At 37.3% G+C, this 22,165-nt stretch overlaps 1 protein-coding gene across 5 annotated transcripts in view; it reads right to left on the minus strand.

The window, feature by feature from the left end:
* Window positions 1–17,211: 17,211 nt before the first annotated feature.
* The window catches only part of LOC144440787 (guanine nucleotide exchange factor VAV2-like), a 56,048-nt gene continuing 51,094 nt past the window's right edge, over window positions 17,212–22,165 (minus strand). For all 5 annotated transcript variants that reach the window (XM_078130174.1, XM_078130176.1, XM_078130175.1 and 2 more), the window contains one exon: window positions 17,212–21,547. In XM_078130174.1, the coding sequence (XP_077986300.1) occupies window positions 21,509–21,547 (39 nt within the window). In that variant the 3' untranslated portion in view covers window positions 17,212–21,508. The remainder of the gene's footprint in view (window positions 21,548–22,165) is intronic.

Consider the following 22,165-nt stretch of genomic DNA (forward strand, 5'->3'; position numbering starts at 1 on the left):
CAAGGTGGAATCAGGCGCAAATGTTACTTGTTAATGCATATAGTTTCAGGTTTTTTGTGTCCGGCTGAACTCAATCTGTTTTGAACTAATTTCTTAGTGTCTTATTACATATAACTGTCCGCAAATAATTGTATTTTCTTTAACAGCAATGCAATTATCTATGCACAAATCACTACAATTGGAGACTTCAGTTAGAAGGTTTCCTGCTCGGTCAGGTTAGTGTCCACAGCGTTGTTGGCTGCAGGTTTTACAGACCTTATTGCCATGGTACTGGTTGTTCTCGTCTTTCCACAGCTTTCCATATTTGCTGAGAATGATGCCTCGTCCATTTTCTTTTACAATAATGGACCGGTCACATGGAACTTCATACCCTGTAGAGATCCATTTTCCATCCCTAGTTACGACGGATATGATGTTCCCTACCATTTGAAGGCTGTCATTCGAATCTATTGCCACGTAGCCTCTAGGCCTGATTATGTGTTCATAGTTAGCTGACTGTTTCACAGCAAAAGACACTCCTTTGATTGCTGCATCAATTTCCCGTGAATCGCGTAATAGTAACTGACGGTCATTATCAGCCTTTACGAAGATCGTAGTAGGATAGGCATTGGCAACATGGTACTTTGGGGCCATTCTGACAGCTACTATTTCGACAAGTGCGTTCTAGTCAATAAACACGTACCTACCCATTTATTTTATATATGTATAGTTTAGTCTCTTTGAGAGGCTAGTTCATTGGAGCATCGAGAAGCACGTGTTTCAATAAACCAATCAGCGTTCTCCATTTTCAAATTCCTTAATTTACACAACATATTGATTATATTCGTAGGCAAAGGATGGTTCATACCATATATGGTAATAAAAAAACACATGGATGACAACAATTCTTGTATACGGTGTAAACTTCCAGTACGCTAAACTTATTATGCGTTCATTAGTTTATAGTGTTTTAAACATTTAATGTAGGTTTTCTTTTTACTTATTGTTTGAATTTGATGTGTAGTGAAACATTTTGCCTTCTTCGACAAGACAACACATTAAAATGGGAATCTATTTTGTTCAGCAATGTAGACTGTTCAATTAATCCGTTCTGTGAGTGGGACATAGTTTTCTCAGTGAAATATGCATAGTGTCACATAAACCCATCGAGCCACTTGTATACTGGAACAATGACAATTAGTAACTTAATGCTGTCTGTTTACTTAAGGAATCGTCTAAAATTGTTTGACATCCTGTGTTAGATGCTCAAAGAAATACCGCAAATATTAAATATGTGCGTCGCTGAGAAACAAGCACTCATAGTCTAATAGTCTGATAGATATGTGCTCAATTTTTAGCACAACTGAACTAATAAGGTTCAGTAGTGCTACAGGCATCGAGTGGTGCCTGTCCGTAAACGTTAACATCCCCGGCTGAACATAATGAAACCAAAACGTTGTTATACTTATAATGTGCCTAAAGAAAACAATGATACACGTTATTTCATAGTGTTTTAAACATTTATATAGGTTTTCTTTTTAAAACGACAGACAACCTGCTATTAGCCATTATACGATGTTCCGAGTGACGAAGTTTCACTAAGACCTGTGCAAAGGAAGGCTCGCGGCTCATATTCAGGAGTCATACCACATACGTACTGTGCAGAGCGATGCGGAGTGCGATGCGATCAACCACCTTAGTATATACAGGGCCTAGGGAAGCTTGCACATCCTAGCAAATCGATGTGCACATCCTAGCACTAGGATGTGGCCACATCCTAGTGCTAGGAAAAAGAGCATAGCTATGTACCAGCATAGCTATGTTACCCACCATATTCTTGATTGAAATTCACCATATTCGTCCCTGTTGACAAGTAATGTAACGTACAACTACTTCCGGGTTTTGAGGATTGCTTCGATTTGAATATTTGTTTCGAACAACAATGGCGATAGCCACGTACAGTTACCGACACAGATAAATATATACGCACAAACATCGTCTCCTAAATGACCTCTATTTTCATATATGTAGTACAGCCATTAATAGCCATATTTAATAACCATTATGGGCAAAGATTATGGCAAACAATTTCCTTTCAGTGCACAAATTCGAGGCGAACTTCTTCCACATAAATATCAACCTGGGATGAGTGACACAGGGTCCCCCCCCCCCCCTGTTGAGGCAATCCCGTGACGTAAGTCTATACCGGCGTTAGAGCTCGTGTGATTGGTTGGAGGGCATGAAGCGGTATTTAAACTGAATTCAAATACCGGGATGTTGCCGATAATTAACACATATGAATACTGTGATGTAGATGGTGGAAATTGATTTTTAAATCACCGAAATTTGTAGTCCATGTGCGATGAAAGGTAAAGATTTTAGCTGAATCGAAAGGCCAGAGTCCTGTAAATTACGTATACTGAGTGTTTATTGTCGTTTAAGATTGATTTGGGTGTTTTTTGAGGCTTGAAAAGAGGGACAGAGAAAGACCTTGAGTGAACCCTTGTGTTTTTTTTATAGTGATGGGTACAAAAAACTTAAGTATACCCCCATGAGTATCTGTTTATTTGCTGGTTTATTTAATTATTTTATTTGTCCCTATACTTGTCGTTCGTTTGCTTGTTCATTTGTCATTTATTTGATGGTTTATTTATTTGTTTTGTTTTTTGTTTTGTTTTGTTTGTCACATGGTTCCTGGGTCCCCTGTGATCTCGACTGTAAGATACGTCGTGCCGTTCCGCCCTCACCGGCCTCCGAGGGGTTGGCCGATGTGTGAGGGCGCCCCGTCACGGCGTACCTTATAAAGGCCTTACAGACTATGACGTATCGAAACTGTTATTTCTTCTGAAAAACTGCTTGTACAAGCGACCGTTATTTTGTTTGTTGACCATTGTGGGAAATAAAAGGTAAAACGTTGTTGACCTTTCTAGGACTGTTATACATGTAATATGCCAACCGAACTCCACCTCCAGTCTGCTGAAACTAAAATCACGTGGGGACGCGACAATGTCATCATGTTTATATGAACGCTTCTTTAGGGGCATAGTGCGAGAGTAACACAGTACAGTTACACCGAGACAATACATTACAATCGGAATTTATTTTGTTCAGCGGTGCAGACTGTTCAATTAATCCGTTCTGTGAGTGGGACATAGTTTTCTCAGTGAAATATGCATAGTGTCACATAAACCCATCGAGCCACTTGTATACTGGAACAATGACAATTAGTAACTTAATGCTGTCTGTTTACTTAAGGAATCGTCTAAAATTGTTTGACATCCTGTGTTAGATGCTCAAAGAAATACCGCAAATATTAAATATGTGCGTCGCTGAGAAACAAGCACTCATAGTCTAATAGTCTGATAGATATGTGCTCAATTTTTAGCACAACTGAACTAATAAGGTTCAGTAGTGCTACAGGCATCGAGTGGTGCCTGTCCGTAAATGTTAACATCCCCGGCTGAACATAATGAAACCAAAACGTTGTTATACTTATAATGTGCCTAAAGAAAACAATGATACACGTTATTTCATAGTGTTTTAAACATTTATATAGGTTTTCTTTTTAAAACGACAGACAACCTGCTATTAGCCATTATACGATGTTCCGAGTGACGAAGTTTCACTAAGACCTGTGCAAAGGAAGGCTCGCGGCTCATATTCAGGAGTCATACCACATACGTACTGTGCAGAGCGATGCGGAGTGCGATGCGATCAACCACCTTAGTATATACAGGGCCTAGGGAAGCTTGCACATCCTAGCAAATCGATGTGCACATCCTAGCACTAGGATGTGGCCACATCCTAGTGCTAGGAAAAAGAGCATAGCTATGTACCAGCATAGCTATGTTACCCACCATATTCTTGATTGAAATTCACCATATTCGTCCCTGTTGACAAGTAATGTAACGTACAACTACTTCCGGGTTTTGAGGATTGCTTCGATTTGAATATTTGTTTCGAACAACAATGGCGATAGCCACGTACAGTTACCGACACAGATAAATATATACGCACAAACATCGTTTCCTAAATGACCTCTATTTTCATATATGTAGTACAGCCATTAATAGCCATATTTAATAACCATTATGGGCAAAGATTATGGCAAACAATTTCCTTTCAGTGCACAAATTCGAGGCGAACTTCTTCCACATAAATATCAACCTGGGATGAGTGACACAGGGTCCCCCCCCCCCTGTTGAGGCAATCCCGTGACGTAAGTCTATACCGGCGTTAGAGCTCGTGTGATTGGTTGGAGGGCATGAAGCGGTATTTAAACTGAATTCAAATACCGGGATGTTGCCGATAATTAACACATATGAATACTGTGATGTAGATGGTGGAAATTGATTTTTAAATCACCGAAATTTGTAGTCCATGTGCGATGAAAGGTAAAGATTTTAGCTGAATCGAAAGGCCAGAGTCCTGTAAATTACGTATACTGAGTGTTTATTGTCGTTTAAGATTGATTTGGGTGTTTTTTGAGGCTTGAAAAGAGGGACAGAGAAAGACCTTGAGTGAACCCTTGTGTTTTTTTTATAGTGATGGGTACAAAAAACTTAAGTATACCCCCATGAGTATCTGTTTATTTGCTGGTTTATTTAATTATTTTATTTGTCCCTATACTTGTCGTTCGTTTGCTTGTTCATTTGTCATTTATTTGATGGTTTATTTATTTGTTTTGTTTTTTGTTTTGTTTTGTTTGTCACATGGTTCCTGGGTCCCCTGTGATCTCGACTGTAAGATACGTCGTGCCGTTCCGCCCTCACCGGCCTCCGAGGGGTTGGCCGATGTGTGAGGGCGCCCCGTCACGGCGTACCTTATAAAGGCCTTACAGACTATGACGTATCGAAACTGTTATTTCTTCTGAAAAACTGCTTGTACAAGCGACCGTTATTTTGTTTGTTGACCATTGTGGGAAATAAAAGGTAAAACGTTGTTGACCTTTCTAGGACTGTTATACATGTAATATGCCAACCGAACTCCACCTCCAGTCTGCTGAAACTAAAATCACGTGGGGACGCGACAATGTCATCATGTTTATATGAACGCTTCTTTAGGGGCATAGTGCGAGAGTAACACAGTACAGTTACACCGAGACAATACATTACAATCGGAATTTATTTTGTTCAGCGGTGCAGACTGTTCTATTAATCTATTCTGTGAGTGGGACATAGTTTTCTCAGTGAAATAAGAATAGTGTCACATAAACCCATCGCGCCACTTGTATACACCAGATGTATTAGGGTGATCCTATATTTTTTTATGTTTCCCATTAATTTTTCATAGCAACTATGGGTCGACCGGTCGGTCGTAAGAGTACTGTACTACTGTTCAAAACCCGAAACTCCAAATAGCTCCAGTCTGTAAATGAGTAATGAGTGTTGTGCACTAAGGCAGCTTACAAATGGGGCCGTATTCAAAAAATGCTCTCGCTCAAATAAAGTAATCTCTTATTAAATGCAAAATAAATACCCACAACTATAACATTTACTGCAACAATATTTATTTCAAGCTGCACCTGGTATAGTCCTGCTTGCATACGGAGGAATTCGGGACTCGATTCTGACAATTGTCCCTTAGAGTCAAGTCAGTAATACAGACTCGTGCACCGTCATGTAAGCAGGACTACACCTGGTATATCATCTCTATTACATTAAAATACATTACAACAACACGTGTACTTTGAAAACAATTATGGCAATTCACTGTGAAATCTGAAAAAAAAATCACACGGTTCTAATAAAGGAAACTAAGCGCTATAAACGTGTGCGTAAACGTGTTCGGTTTGAATGTCCACCAAGATCCATTCACAATCGACATGCCTGTGTACTGACTTCCAATGGTAGATGATTAGTACAAGCTGACTCCATGCAATTTTCTTGAGGCATTATTGAATTTTGAATCATGGCGTAGACAATCATGAATATGTGTACATGTAAATTTTTAACGACAAGGTGGAATCAGGCGCAAATGTTACTTGTTAATGCATATAGTTTCAGGTTTTTTGTGTCCGGCTGAACTCAATCTGTTTTGAACTAATTTCTTAGTGTCTTATTACATATAACTGTCCGCAAATAATTGTATTTTCTTTAACAGCAATGCAATTATCTATGCACAAATCACTACAATTGGAGACTTCAGTTAGAAGGTTTCCTGCTCGGTCAGGTTAGTGTCCACAGCGTTGTTGGCTGCAGGTTTTACAGACCTTATTGCCATGGTACTGGTTGTTCTCGTCTTTCCACAGCTTTCCATATTTGCTGAGAATGATGCCTCGTCCATTTTCTTTTACAATAATGGACCGGTCACATGGAACTTCATACCCTGTAGAGATCCATTTTCCATCCCTAGTTACGACGGATATGATGTTCCCTACCATTTGAAGGCTGTCATTCGAATCTATTGCCACGTAGCCTCTAGGCCTGATTATGTGTTCATAGTTAGCTGACTGTTTCACAGCAAAAGACACTCCTTTGATTGCTGCATCAATTTCCCGTGAATCGCGTAATAGTAACTGACGGTCATTATCAGCCTTTACGAAGATCGTAGTAGGATAGGCATTGGCAACATGGTACTTTGGGGCCATTCTGACAGCTACTATTTCGACAAGTGCGTTCTAGTCAATAAACACGTACCTACCCATTTATTTTATATATGTATAGTTTAGTCTCTTTGAGAGGCTAGTTCATTGGAGCATCGAGAAGCACGTGTTTCAATAAACCAATCAGCGTTCTCCATTTTCAAATTCCTTAATTTACACAACATATTGATTATATTCGTAGGCAAAGGATGGTTCATACCATATATGGTAATAAAAAAACACATGGATGACAACAATTCTTGTATACGGTGTAAACTTCCAGTACGCTAAACTTATTATGCGTTCATTAGTTTATAGTGTTTTAAACATTTAATGTAGGTTTTCTTTTTACTTATTGTTTGAATTTGATGTGTAGTGAAACATTTTGCCTTCTTCGACAAGACAACACATTAAAATGGGAATCTATTTTGTTCAGCAATGTAGACTGTTCAATTAATCCGTTCTGTGAGTGGGACATAGTTTTCTCAGTGAAATATGCATAGTGTCACATAAACCCATCGAGCCACTTGTATACTGGAACAATGACAATTAGTAACTTAATGCTGTCTGTTTACTTAAGGAATCGTCTAAAATTGTTTGACATCCTGTGTTAGATGCTCAAAGAAATACCGCAAATATTAAATATGTGCGTCGCTGAGAAACAAGCACTCATAGTCTAATAGTCTGATAGATATGTGCTCAATTTTTAGCACAACTGAACTAATAAGGTTCAGTAGTGCTACAGGCATCGAGTGGTGCCTGTCCGTAAACGTTAACATCCCCGGCTGAACATAATGAAACCAAAACGTTGTTATACTTATAATGTGCCTAAAGAAAACAATGATACACGTTATTTCATAGTGTTTTAAACATTTATATAGGTTTTCTTTTTAAAACGACAGACAACCTGCTATTAGCCATTATACGATGTTCCGAGTGACGAAGTTTCACTAAGACCTGTGCAAAGGAAGGCTCGCGGCTCATATTCAGGAGTCATACCACATACGTACTGTGCAGAGCGATGCGGAGTGCGATGCGATCAACCACCTTAGTATATACAGGGCCTAGGGAAGCTTGCACATCCTAGCAAATCGATGTGCACATCCTAGCACTAGGATGTGGCCACATCCTAGTGCTAGGAAAAAGAGCATAGCTATGTACCAGCATAGCTATGTTACCCACCATATTCTTGATTGAAATTCACCATATTCGTCCCTGTTGACAAGTAATGTAACGTACAACTACTTCCGGGTTTTGAGGATTGCTTCGATTTGAATATTTGTTTCGAACAACAATGGCGATAGCCACGTACAGTTACCGACACAGATAAATATATACGCACAAACATCGTTTCCTAAATGACCTCTATTTTCATATATGTAGTACAGCCATTAATAGCCATATTTAATAACCATTATGGGCAAAGATTATGGCAAACAATTTCCTTTCAGTGCACAAATTCGAGGCGAACTTCTTCCACATAAATATCAACCTGGGATGAGTGACACAGGGTCCCCCCCCCCCTGTTGAGGCAATCCCGTGACGTAAGTCTATACCGGCGTTAGAGCTCGTGTGATTGGTTGGAGGGCATGAAGCGGTATTTAAACTGAATTCAAATACCGGGATGTTGCCGATAATTAACACATATGAATACTGTGATGTAGATGGTGGAAATTGATTTTTAAATCACCGAAATTTGTAGTCCATGTGCGATGAAAGGTAAAGATTTTAGCTGAATCGAAAGGCCAGAGTCCTGTAAATTACGTATACTGAGTGTTTATTGTCGTTTAAGATTGATTTGGGTGTTTTTTGAGGCTTGAAAAGAGGGACAGAGAAAGACCTTGAGTGAACCCTTGTGTTTTTTTTATAGTGATAGGTACAAAAAACTTAAGTATACCCCCATGAGTATCTGTTTATTTGCTGGTTTATTTAATTATTTTATTTGTCCCTATACTTGTCGTTCGTTTGCTTGTTCATTTGTCATTTATTTGATGGTTTATTTATTTGTTTTGTTTTTTGTTTTGTTTTGTTTGTCACATGGTTCCTGGGTCCCCTGTGATCTCGACTGTAAGATACGTCGTGCCGTTCCGCCCTCACCGGCCTCCGAGGGGTTGGCCGATGTGTGAGGGCGCCCCGTCACGGCGTACCTTATAAAGGCCTTACAGACTATGACGTATCGAAACTGTTATTTCTTCTGAAAAACTGCTTGTACAAGCGACCGTTATTTTGTTTGTTGACCATTGTGGGAAATAAAAGGTAAAACGTTGTTGACCTTTCTAGGACTGTTATACATGTAATATGCCAACCGAACTCCACCTCCAGTCTGCTGAAACTAAAATCACGTGGGGACGCGACAATGTCATCATGTTTATATGAACGCTTCTTTAGGGGCATAGTGCGAGAGTAACACAGTACAGTTACACCGAGACAATACATTACAATCGGAATTTATTTTGTTCAGCGGTGCAGACTGTTCAATTAATCCGTTCTGTGAGTGGGACATAGTTTTCTCAGTGAAATATGCATAGTGTCACATAAACCCATCGAGCCACTTGTATACTGGAACAATGACAATTAGTAACTTAATGCTGTCTGTTTACTTAAGGAATCGTCTAAAATTGTTTGACATCCTGTGTTAGATGCTCAAAGAAATACCGCAAATATTAAATATGTGCGTCGCTGAGAAACAAGCACTCATAGTCTAATAGTCTGATAGATATGTGCTCAATTTTTAGCACAACTGAACTAATAAGGTTCAGTAGTGCTACAGGCATCGAGTGGTGCCTGTCCGTAAATGTTAACATCCCCGGCTGAACATAATGAAACCAAAACGTTGTTATACTTATAATGTGCCTAAAGAAAACAATGATACACGTTATTTCATAGTGTTTTAAACATTTATATAGGTTTTCTTTTTAAAACGACAGACAACCTGCTATTAGCCATTATACGATGTTCCGAGTGACGAAGTTTCACTAAGACCTGTGCAAAGGAAGGCTCGCGGCTCATATTCAGGAGTCATACCACATACGTACTGTGCAGAGCGATGCGGAGTGCGATGCGATCAACCACCTTAGTATATACAGGGCCTAGGGAAGCTTGCACATCCTAGCAAATCGATGTGCACATCCTAGCACTAGGATGTGGCCACATCCTAGTGCTAGGAAAAAGAGCATAGCTATGTACCAGCATAGCTATGTTACCCACCATATTCTTGATTGAAATTCACCATATTCGTCCCTGTTGACAAGTAATGTAACGTACAACTACTTCCGGGTTTTGAGGATTGCTTCGATTTGAATATTTGTTTCGAACAACAATGGCGATAGCCACGTACAGTTACCGACACAGATAAATATATACGCACAAACATCGTTTCCTAAATGACCTCTATTTTCATATATGTAGTACAGCCATTAATAGCCATATTTAATAACCATTATGGGCAAAGATTATGGCAAACAATTTCCTTTCAGTGCACAAATTCGAGGCGAACTTCTTCCACATAAATATCAACCTGGGATGAGTGACACAGGGTCCCCCCCCCCTGTTGAGGCAATCCCGTGACGTAAGTCTATACCGGCGTTAGAGCTCGTGTGATTGGTTGGAGGGCATGAAGCGGTATTTAAACTGAATTCAAATACCGGGATGTTGCCGATAATTAACACATATGAATACTGTGATGTAGATGGTGGAAATTGATTTTTAAATCACCGAAATTTGTAGTCCATGTGCGATGAAAGGTAAAGATTTTAGCTGAATCGAAAGGCCAGAGTCCTGTAAATTACGTATACTGAGTGTTTATTGTCGTTTAAGATTGATTTGGGTGTTTTTTGAGGCTTGAAAAGAGGGACAGAGAAAGACCTTGAGTGAACCCTTGTGTTTTTTTTATAGTGATAGGTACAAAAAACTTAAGTATACCCCCATGAGTATCTGTTTATTTGCTGGTTTATTTAATTATTTTATTTGTCCCTATACTTGTCGTTCGTTTGCTTGTTCATTTGTCATTTATTTGATGGTTTATTTATTTGTTTTGTTTTTTGTTTTGTTTTGTTTGTCACATGGTTCCTGGGTCCCCTGTGATCTCGACTGTAAGATACGTCGTGCCGTTCCGCCCTCACCGGCCTCCGAGGGGTTGGCCGATGTGTGAGGGCGCCCCGTCACGGCGTACCTTATAAAGGCCTTACAGACTATGACGTATCGAAACTGTTATTTCTTCTGAAAAACTGCTTGTACAAGCGACCGTTATTTTGTTTGTTGACCATTGTGGGAAATAAAAGGTAAAACGTTGTTGACCTTTCTAGGACTGTTATACATGTAATATGCCAACCGAACTCCACCTCCAGTCTGCTGAAACTAAAATCACGTGGGGACGCGACAATGTCATCATGTTTATATGAACGCTTCTTTAGGGGCATAGTGCGAGAGTAACACAGTACAGTTACACCGAGACAATACATTACAATCGGAATTTATTTTGTTCAGCGGTGCAGACTGTTCTATTAATCTATTCTGTGAGTGGGACATAGTTTTCTCAGTGAAATAAGAATAGTGTCACATAAACCCATCGCGCCACTTGTATACACCAGATGTATTAGGGTGATCCTATATTTTTTTATGTTTCCCATTAATTTTTCATAGCAACTATGGGTCGACCGGTCGGTCGTAAGAGTACTGTACTACTGTTCAAAACCCGAAACTCCAAATAGCTCCAGTCTGTAAATGAGTAATGAGTGTTGTGCACTAAGGCAGCTTACAAATGGGGCCGTATTCAAAAAATGCTCTCGCTCAAATAAAGTAATCTCTTATTAAATGCAAAATAAATACCCACAACTATAACATTTACTGCAACAATATTTATTTCAAGCTGCACCTGGTATAGTCCTGCTTGCATACGGAGGAATTCGGGACTCGATTCTGACAATTGTCCCTTAGAGTCAAGTCAGTAATACAGACTCGTGCACCGTCATGTAAGCAGGACTACACCTGGTATATCATCTCTATTACATTAAAATACATTACAACAACACGTGTACTTTGAAAACAATTATGGCAATTCACTGTGAAATCTGAAAAAAAAATCACACGGTTCTAATAAAGGAAACTAAGCGCTATAAACGTGTGCGTAAACGTGTTCGGTTTGAATGTCCACCAAGATCCATTCACAATCGACATGCCTGTGTACTGACTTCCAATGGTAGATGATTAGTACAAGCTGACTCCATGCAATTTTCTTGAGGCATTATTGAATTTTGAATCATGGCGTAGACAATCATGAATATGTGTACATGTAAATTTTTAACGACAAGGTGGAATCAGGCGCAAATGTTACTTGTTAATGCATATAGTTTCAGGTTTTTTGTGTCCGGCTGAACTCAATCTGTTTTGAACTAATTTCTTAGTGTCTTATTACATATAACTGTCCGCAAATAATTGTATTTTCTTTAACAGCAATGCAATTATCTATGCACAAATCACTACAATTGGAGACTTCAGTTAGAAGGTTTCCTGCTCGGTCAGGTTAGTGTCCACAGCGTTGTTGGCTGCAGGTTTTACAGACCTTATTGCCATGGTACTGGTTGTTCTCGTCTTTCCACAGCTTTCCATATTTGCTGAGAATGATGCCTCGTCCATTTTCTTTTACAATAATGGACCGGTCACATGGAACTTCATACCCTGTAGAGATCCATTTTCCATCCCTAGTTACGACGGATATGATGTTCCCTACCATTTGAAGGCTGTCATTCGAATCTATTGCCACGTAGCCTCTAGGCCTGATTATGTGTTCATAGTTAGCTGACTGTTTCACAGCAAAAGACACTCCTTTGATTGCTGCATCAATTCCCCGTGAATCGCGTAATAGTAACTGACGGTCATTATCAGCCTTTACGAAGATCGTAGTAGGATAGGCATTGGCAACATGGTACTTTGGGGCCATTCTGACAGCTACTATTTCGACAAGTGCGTTCTAGTCAATAAACACGTACCTACCCATTTATTTTATATATGTATAGTTTAGTCTCTTTGAGAGGCTAGTTCATTGGAGCATCGAGAAGCACGTGTTTCATTAAACCAATCAGCGTTCTCCATTTTCAAATTCCTTAATTTACACAACATATTGATTATATTCGTAGGCAAAGGATGGTTCATACCATATATGGTAATAAAAAAACACATGGATGACAACAATTCTTGTATACGGTGTAAACTTCCAGTACGCTAAACTTATTATGCGTTCATTAGTTTATAGTGTTTTAAACATTTAATGTAGGTTTTCTTTTTACTTATTGTTTGAATTTGATGTGTAGTGAAACATTTTGCCTTCTTCGACAAGACAACACATTAAAATGGGAATCTATTTTGTTCAGCAATGTAGACTGTTCAATTAATCCGTTCTGTGAGTGGGACATAGTTTTCTCAGTGAAATATGCATAGTGTCACATAAACCCATCGAGCCACTTGTATACTGGAACAATGACAATTAGTAACTTAATGTTGTCTGTTTACTTAAGGAATCGTCTAAAATTGTTTGGCATCCTGTGTTAGATGCTCAAAGAAATACCGCCAAATATTAAATATGTGCGTCGCTGAGAAACAAGCACTCATAGTCTAATAGTCTGATAGATATGTGCTCAATTTTTAGCACAACTGAACTAATAAGGTTCAGTAGTGCTACAGGCATCGAGTGGTGCCTGTCCGTAAATGTTAACATCCCCGGCTGAACATAATGAAACCAAAACGTTGTTATACTTATAATGTGCCTAAAGAAAACAATGATACACGTTATTTCATAGTGTTTTAAACATTTATATAGGTTTTCTTTTTAAAACGACAGACAACCTGCTATTAGCCATTATACGATGTTCCGAGTGACGAAGTTTCACTAAGACCTGTGCAAAGGAAGGCTCGCGGCTCATATTCAGGAGTCATACCACATACGTACTGTGCAGAGCGATGCGGAGTGCGATGCGATCAACCACCTTAGTATATACAGGGCCTAGGGAAGCTTGCACATCCTAGCACATCGATGTGCACATCCTAGCACTAGGATGTGGCCACATCCTAGTGCTAGGAAAAAGAGCATAGCTATGTACCAGCTCTGTGCCTCTCAGCCCGTTACAGGGTATATTTTTCCACAGCCCCGGTTGTAAAAAATGAGCCTGTTGCATGGATGTGGAATACCGCCTCTGTGCAATGACTGTTTTGCACATCCCAGTATCATAGCTGTGTACTGCTCACCTAGCACACATTTGTGCACATACATGTATAGCTATGGTGGAGTAATACCGTGTAGCAACCCTTTTGTTAATATCTGACTAGCATTGCTCACATAGCTGGTACATGGCTGTGGGAAAAAGCACTTGTACATGGATGTTGTAAAAACCTATGCTGCATTGCTATTTTTCACATCCATGTTGGCATACCAGTTACACATCTGTCAAATCTAGGTATGTTACACCTCGTTTGTTGGCCAGAGCTGTTACAGGGATATTATACACATAGCTGGTACAGTCCCCATGGCTCCACTGAGCTGGCACAGGTATGTGCACAACCCTGTCCTAGGTATGTAAATGCTTCAGGGGTGTGCAAGGTTCCCTGCGTATGTGGAAACCATTTATCGAACAAATGAATACGTCAGCAATTGCCCTTTGCAATACAGTATTATATATGATAGTGAACTTTTGAATACTTCTTAGTACCTCAAAGACATTTGTCAACCACTGATAATTTTTTTTAAACTGCGTTCTCATCTCACAATAATTTCAATCGACATAAGGTTGTGTCTACATAACTAGTATGGAATAGTAGTTACCTAAACATCGAAATAAAGTGAATAAGTTTAAGTTTAAGTTTATTTATTTTCTAAAGCGCCTTTTCTATTTAAAATATTCAAAAGCGCTGCCCATAAAATACAAAAACATAAATAAAGTGAATGCTATACAAAGATAATTATACCGTTAACACCCTTAAAATGTCAAATGTTAAAAGGATAGTGAATGGTCATTAAAATTATAGACTGAGACTTGTAATAACAGCCTTAAAAATGTCAAATATTAAAACGAACGTAAATGACCACTAATACAAGGGCAATATGGCCAAAAGTAGTAAACCACAGATATTGTGTCTGCCATATTGGATGTATGCAAATTAGGCATTGTTCCACTACTTGGATTTCGGTAGACTTTTGATATGTTATTATATAGACATTGTTGAGATGTATGGTAAAAAAATAATTTCTGTTGCAATTAGCGATGGGTTAAGGTTGAACCCTATTTTTGCATAAAATGACTGGACTATAGACTTGCACCAGTTCCATGGGAGATTTTTTTTATTCTTATAAGTTTTAAGAAAATATCATCAATTTCTTTTTTTAAATCCCAGTTACTTGTAGTCTGTGAGGGCTATGTGCCTTCATCCGACTGGTTTGCAATCACTCAGTCAGGTTAATATTTCACCAAAGCATACAGTTGAGTAGAGTCTTGTTGTTGTTGTTGTTGTTGTTGTTGTTGTTGTTGTTGTTGTTGTTGTTGTTGTTTAAAATATTTTATTCAAATAAAGAATGAAAAAAAGCCCGGAGAGTTGAGCACCGATCAACTGCACATATAATGGTTTATCAACAGGATGTATCACAGGCTTAATAGGCATCCTCAGTGACGTTTTCTTTTAAAATTTGGTCTTACTGAATGTACAAGAAACTTAGTAAATTGATGTTTATTGTTACACAGCTGATTATTTAAGCATATTGAACGCATGCGTTCCAACGTAGCGCGTACTGGATGCAAAACCCACTGCGCGCTCGCTCCCAATAGTATAATAACAGCAGGGACGTATAAACAGGGACGTAAAGAGAAGGACACCGACTCTCCATTGATAAAATCCATACATACTTGCAAACTATCGCCACTTTCTCCTCAATTTACTGTCAAACTCAAAACAATGCTACCAGAACCTGAAAGTTATCATACTAGGGCATAAAATAATGCACACTTTGGACGAAGTTACTCGTTAATTTTCAAATTTGAAGCTGGAGAATTCATTTGATCCCATATGAAATATCGGTGTCTTGATCCGTGGTGATAACCCTGCGTCGCATCCGGGTCTTTCAATATGGATGAAAAGTCGCACGACTCTTTCAAAACATGGTAGTCTTACGTCATCTTTTCAACTGACGAATCAACAACCTCGACCTCTCACATTATCGATCTGAACTCCAGATGTAAACATAACAATAGAAAACAAAACACAAATTGAGATTAGGCCTAATAAAAAAAGTTGTTTGGTTCCACCCAGTCAAGTTTTGAGGCCGACCCTAAACTTTTTTTTTCAGTATTCGTGAAAAAAAGTAATAAATATATAGCACCACTCACATTGTTCAAATACCTTTCCTATTTCCAAAGATATTGAGCCATATAGAGAGACATTTTCTGGTTATTGAAAAGGGTTGCCAAGGTAATGGAGTTAAAAACTTTGTCACAATCTTTTGAAATATCTTGGGGCTACTTGTATACAGGCAGTAATGTGTTGATGCAAGTCATTACAAAAGTCATCAAGTATGGCCTAATTGACTTCAAATTCCTACACCAACTACGCTTTTTCATTTATCTATTTACCATCCAACAGGCATTTCCCAATAACAGGAGGCGAGTTCAGTGTTAGTACAGAAGGAAGTACACTGGGGAAAACCTGCGTTGTTTGGTAGAGTCAAACTGAACACTCTTCTTACTTACAGAGTAGTAAATTTAATCAAACCCGAACCCTGACCACAGTGGGAAGGAGACATGCAGTATAACCACTCGGCCACCACCAACCCTGTATATAGTAACATTTGTTCAATAAATATGTCCATCCCTCCCTTCCACACATTTTCAATAACTCAACAACCACACAGCTTTTGGGTTAACTCCTGTTTATTCAGGATGACGTTTATCACAAAAATATGAATAGGAATACAATGCCAATTTCTATATTCTACAAAACTACACTTTTGTTATGGAGTCATATCGCTATACTGAAGCTCTGATTTGACGGGTTTGATGAACTTCCAGCTAGCAAATAACTTTATTCCTAATTGAAAATTAATACTGTAACTGAAGTGCCCTAACTTAAACACCAACTCAAAAAGCCTTTTTTTCGTGTGAATTAAATGAAAGAAAGTTTTTTTTTTAGCTCTGTGGAACTTGATAATATACAATATTTTCCCATTTTTCTGAAGTTTCAGATCAAGAAAAATTACTGAAAACAAAGAGTATCAAATAATGTAAATGATTTAAACATATGTAATATTTACCTACTATTTCAAGCAAATCTACAAAGCTATTTGTCTGCATTCTTATTTGTACAGTGTCACATGATTCAAATACTGTTTATACAAGATTGTATTATTTGTGCAATAATGTGAAACAAAAGTTTTTGCCAAATTTTTTATCACAAAGACGACTCACATGTTGAGATTTCTTTCTATTAGTGATATCAAAAATGGTTTAAAAGAGTTGTACATGGGTATGATTATGATTCATAATATCAATATTTAGTTAATTTTTGAATCACTTATTTTTGTTCATATCTATTATTTGAATATATATATATATATATATATATATATATATATATATATATATATATATATATATATATATATACACTATATATTCTCTATACAGTATATATAATATAAAATTGTTGCAACATAAACTTTGCCTACATACAATTGATTGCTTATGCTATCCTGGGTACATCACCGTGAAGAATTCAGCTGTTATACGACACTAGTAATCCAGCCTTCGGTTTACTAAGGTAGATGCAAACTAAATCTATTGTTCTTCAATGTGGTTGATTACATAAATAGGTGATAGAGGTTCCTCTGGTGTGTGATTGTAATCATCCTGTGTTCAACATAGTGTAAACATTGGAAGTCCCAAAACAGCACTGCAAGTTTATGGAACGCTAAATAAACTAATTTTGAGAGACATCTCCCAACTGAAACTGTAATTAAACCAACGTCCATTCAATAGCTTATCACAGTTGTATCAACAAATTGTGACATTAGTTTTAGTTTGTGTCTATGTTAGAAAACAGAAGGCTCAACTACCTGGGTAGTAATTTGTTGCAATGTTTAAATAAACTTTTCCCACATACAACTGACTGTATGCCTTTCACTATTAAACATTTCTGAAAGAGCAATGTTACAGCAAGTACAATTTAAAATCAGTCACCTGTAACATCTACTCAATCATTTGAGTAATAGATCTGATCTGAATCAAAACAATGACCATGACATTTTGTCTGCTCTTGGGTCATGAAATTTGTGCAGTCATTCTCCTGGGGCAAGAGGCCCCTGACATGCATTTATCTCAGTTTTTGTTGAATCTTCACCACTGTATGTACATCTCTCCTCATATCACATGTAAATAGGCAAAATTTAACAGGTTAGCCGAAACCATGGAGAAGCATGTCACCATATCATCATTACTTGGTGCTCACAGAAAACCAAATATTGTCATTCATTACATGTATATCAAGCAAATTACAATTTCCTAATACGAGACGTTACTCTGTTGACATCACATGCATAAATTTAGCCTTTTTTCTCTTTATACTGACAAATTTTGCAAATGATACATACTCATTGAAATTTGTTACACTGGCTTAATAAAAAAGGAAAAATGTAAGAAAAACACAGAAAGTCCTATGAGAGACCAATCCTGCCCATCTGCTGAACACAATGCTTTCACTCTAGTTCATGGTTATTGTGATATAAAATTTCCTCTATACTTTATAATTGATATATCTTGGATAATAGACTAGTTATGAAGAAGGAATAACTGAATACTGATTTACTTTCACCAAAATATGGCAAGGCAAATGTTATGAATTCTCTGGAAGCCTATGTCATTGTAAACTTTTTATTTATCCTTTCTTTCAAATCAAGATAACAAATATGTCTTGCTAACTGCTTCTCGAACTTGACGTGATCCTGGAAGTGCTGTAATTTGATTACCGATATTCTAAAATAGTCCACTGTGAGCAACATTTGACATATATTTATATCATATATGATCATAAACTTACAAGTTCCAAAGATTTCCAAGAATTTGCAATTTGTTTTCCAGATGTCCGCGAAGAGGATTTTGTGATCAATTCACTGATTGCCATGTGTTGCAAACTTAAATGCTTTAATGCTTTTTGTCAGGCAACACATTTTGGAACAATCAAGTAAATAATTTGCATGTTTTATCACAATTGTTTATAGCCTCTATATCAAGTGGAAAAGTACACCATCTCCATCATTAGCCACTTAGGGGCGAGATCAATAGTTCAATGTAGGATACAAAACTAAATTATTATGGGGGAGGGGAGCTCTGTATTCATAGCACTATATACTACTACATACTGGTTTGAATTGATTGTGCTGTTAGAAACATTTTCAATTTTGACCAAATTAGTTGGAAGGGTCTGAGGCCTAACTAAAAATTTTTTTGTCTTTTATCCTATATTGAACTATTGATCTCACCACTTATGTGGTATCTAACAATGTAATCAATGTTTGCAGTGCAAAGCAAGGAAAGAGTTAATGACTATTCAATGACTAGACTATAAATATAGATGGCATAACACACTGCCTAGATTTAATTGAGACCTGAATATAATCAATGTTGATGGCTACATTCACTGTAACCAGTCTTTCTCATTAGCACTCTCAAAATAGACTACATTAGAAAGGCCACATACTATGCTTATAATTAAAGCAATTGAAAGAGTACGAGTACACTATTAAACGAAGTACGAATGCTATAAATGAGTGTGACAAACAGAGAATGTGCTTTACTTCAGTGTTAAGGGTTGTAGGAATTGTCAAAAGTATGAAATACTAGTTTGCCTAATTAATGTGTAAGATGTTCCGATTTCCACAAGGAAACAACTCTTCAGTATATTGTGTCTAACTAATTGAAAATACTTAAATTTACAAATGTACAAAAAAATGTCACATGTTCGAAATCTCTTCACTTCTGAATATTTCTGTTAAACAAAATGCTTTAAGGACACTCAGGATAACTACCAACAATATCTCTAATGAATAATTGCTTACTACTATCTCACGTAATAAATGTGATCTCCATCTAGAACACAAATTGACTGTGTAAGATATTTGAGCTCAGTTTTCTTTACTTTTTCTTGAATACATGTGTAAATTTAGATGAACTCATTTAAAAAAAAAAACTTTTTGAATCCTGTAACTAATGTGTCTACAAAAAAATAGTAAAAATACAAAACGGTTGAAAGTTACATATCTTGTCAAGTAGGGTTTGCATAATTGGTGTTGAAATCCAAGAAGAATATCCGAGATTTGAAAATAAAAGAATATCAGAAACTTAATATTATACTGGTACTACTAACCAAAGAAGGAATACAAGCAAAAGCTGACAAACACCAAGCCAAGCCAGATACATTTATTGTCTATGATTAACCAGAGAAACATATTGAAACAGTGATTGTCAAGCACACATTGCTGAAAAAAATGGTTTCTACATTTGTGAATGTCCAAGTGGTGAGTTGTACTGCATATTACACTACACTTCCTTGTTGATGGCATTAAAAACATGGTCTTTATCACTTTATAGTTCTTGGAAGCATCTAACCGATTTAATTGCTATCATGCTGTGTGTTATCTTCTATATCAGACTTCTCTGGGAAGGTAAATCCCCACTTCAAGTGCAATTGGCCACACTGCATTATGATGAAGTCATATGTATATTAAATGGCAAGTGCGCATATGTAATGACCTAGTGCATACTTAATGAGCTAGCATATAACAATCTAGGTATTGTAAATAGGGCGTTTGAATCTGATAAATTGGGATTTTATTAAAGATTGAGTGATTGTAGAGTTGTGAATGTCTTGCTTAATTTGTTCTCTTCCTTAACCAAAACACTGATAATAATATTGTTATTGATATCACAACCTTCATTAATCTTTTACAATATGAAGGAAAATCTCCAAATGTTATTGGCAAATGAGAAAAGAACTTAAAAACCGATGTGCCACTTGGTTATCTATATGAAATAAATGAAGGTATGCAAACCTGTTAATTATATATGTAAATTAAGACTTGGTTAACAAATGGATATTTGTTTTCACTTCATCTGTACATTTTTAAATCCTGGAAAATACATCAATACTTCAAGAAACGTTTTTTAATATAAAGGGGTTCTCAAAAGATGCAGTTGTATAAGAGAGATGCCACGGCCCCACTTATCACTAGATGGCGCTTCTCACTAGAAAGGTCTACTTCTAATCAATATACCTTTCACACTTACAAGCCAACATGTATAAATTTACAAACTCTCACTTAGTTCATTTCATGTATATAATTGTATATGTTACAAAATGTTCATTCAACACTTTAAAACAGTTATGCATAATTAATGGATTTGTATTTCAGGTAATCAAATGAATATGTTGACTGCACCTTAACACCCCTTTCTTTGTATAATACAATTGTCAGACCAAATATGAACAATATGACTGTACCAAAATACGAGTTGCTGCGGGGGGTGGGGGAGGTCAGATGTGGAAGAGACAGTCACTGAACCCCAATAATGTTGATTCACAAGACAGATTTCTTTACTCCTACAAATGACTCCCCAACCAACCAACCAACCAACCAAATGTGACTTAATTGAAATTTGTTTGTATATATGTACTTTTGAAGGATCCAAATTATAATACTGATGTAAGAAAAGGTAATATAATATTATACACTGGTAATTTTCTCTGTCTATTGAGTGTCTAGATCTATACATTTACAAGGAGTGGCAAGGCCACTACAAATATCTCAAACTTCCTCCTGGTAATGTGGCAAGGAATGGTTTTAATTGTGAGTGATTATGTACCACTTTTAGTAGGATTCTGGTTGATATCAGATGAATACATCACACATCAGGCTTATTAATGTTCTTCCACATATGTTGATGGGAAATACCCAACCTGGAAAAGAGAGAGATACAGAAAGAAAGAAGTTGGAATTACTATGGAATACAGATGTTGTCGGTTCCGAGATGCATCACATGTCTCCCCATGTATTCTGTATGTGCTGGGGGTTTGCAAACGCTATTCATTGATGATGTTTTGTCTTTGTTCTTTAAATTGCTTGTAATTAAAGAGGTTAATTTGTCTCTTGATCATTTAACAATGAAAATGGTACTTTATAACTATGTAAGAAAAACAAAACAAGCCTACACATAACAACATAAGTGATGGCATCTCATGTAACACATCCTGGAATGGGAAAGTCAACTATTAACAAGATTTTGAACACAATCTGTAAAGGCCCATGGTTCAATCCCAGATTCTTGCATTAGTGCAAATACTATAATAATGATATTGCTATTTTATCAGTGAAGCCTTAAAAGATAGGATCACACTTTCCTCTGGACCAACTTCAGTGTTTTTTGGGAAGGTTTGCGAACCCCGGGAACAGAAAGGGAGAAAGGGGTAAAAATTGCAGTGTTTCCCCATAGAGTCTATGATAATTTTGTTTGGGAACCCAGGTAAAATGACATGGGAACTCTGGTAGATTTTACCTACTTACCACCCTGAGCAAAA

This window comes from Glandiceps talaboti, chromosome 10 (assembly GCF_964340395.1).
Source record: "Glandiceps talaboti chromosome 10, keGlaTala1.1, whole genome shotgun sequence".
In the NCBI taxonomy this organism is placed as follows: domain Eukaryota; kingdom Metazoa; phylum Hemichordata; class Enteropneusta; family Spengelidae; genus Glandiceps; species Glandiceps talaboti.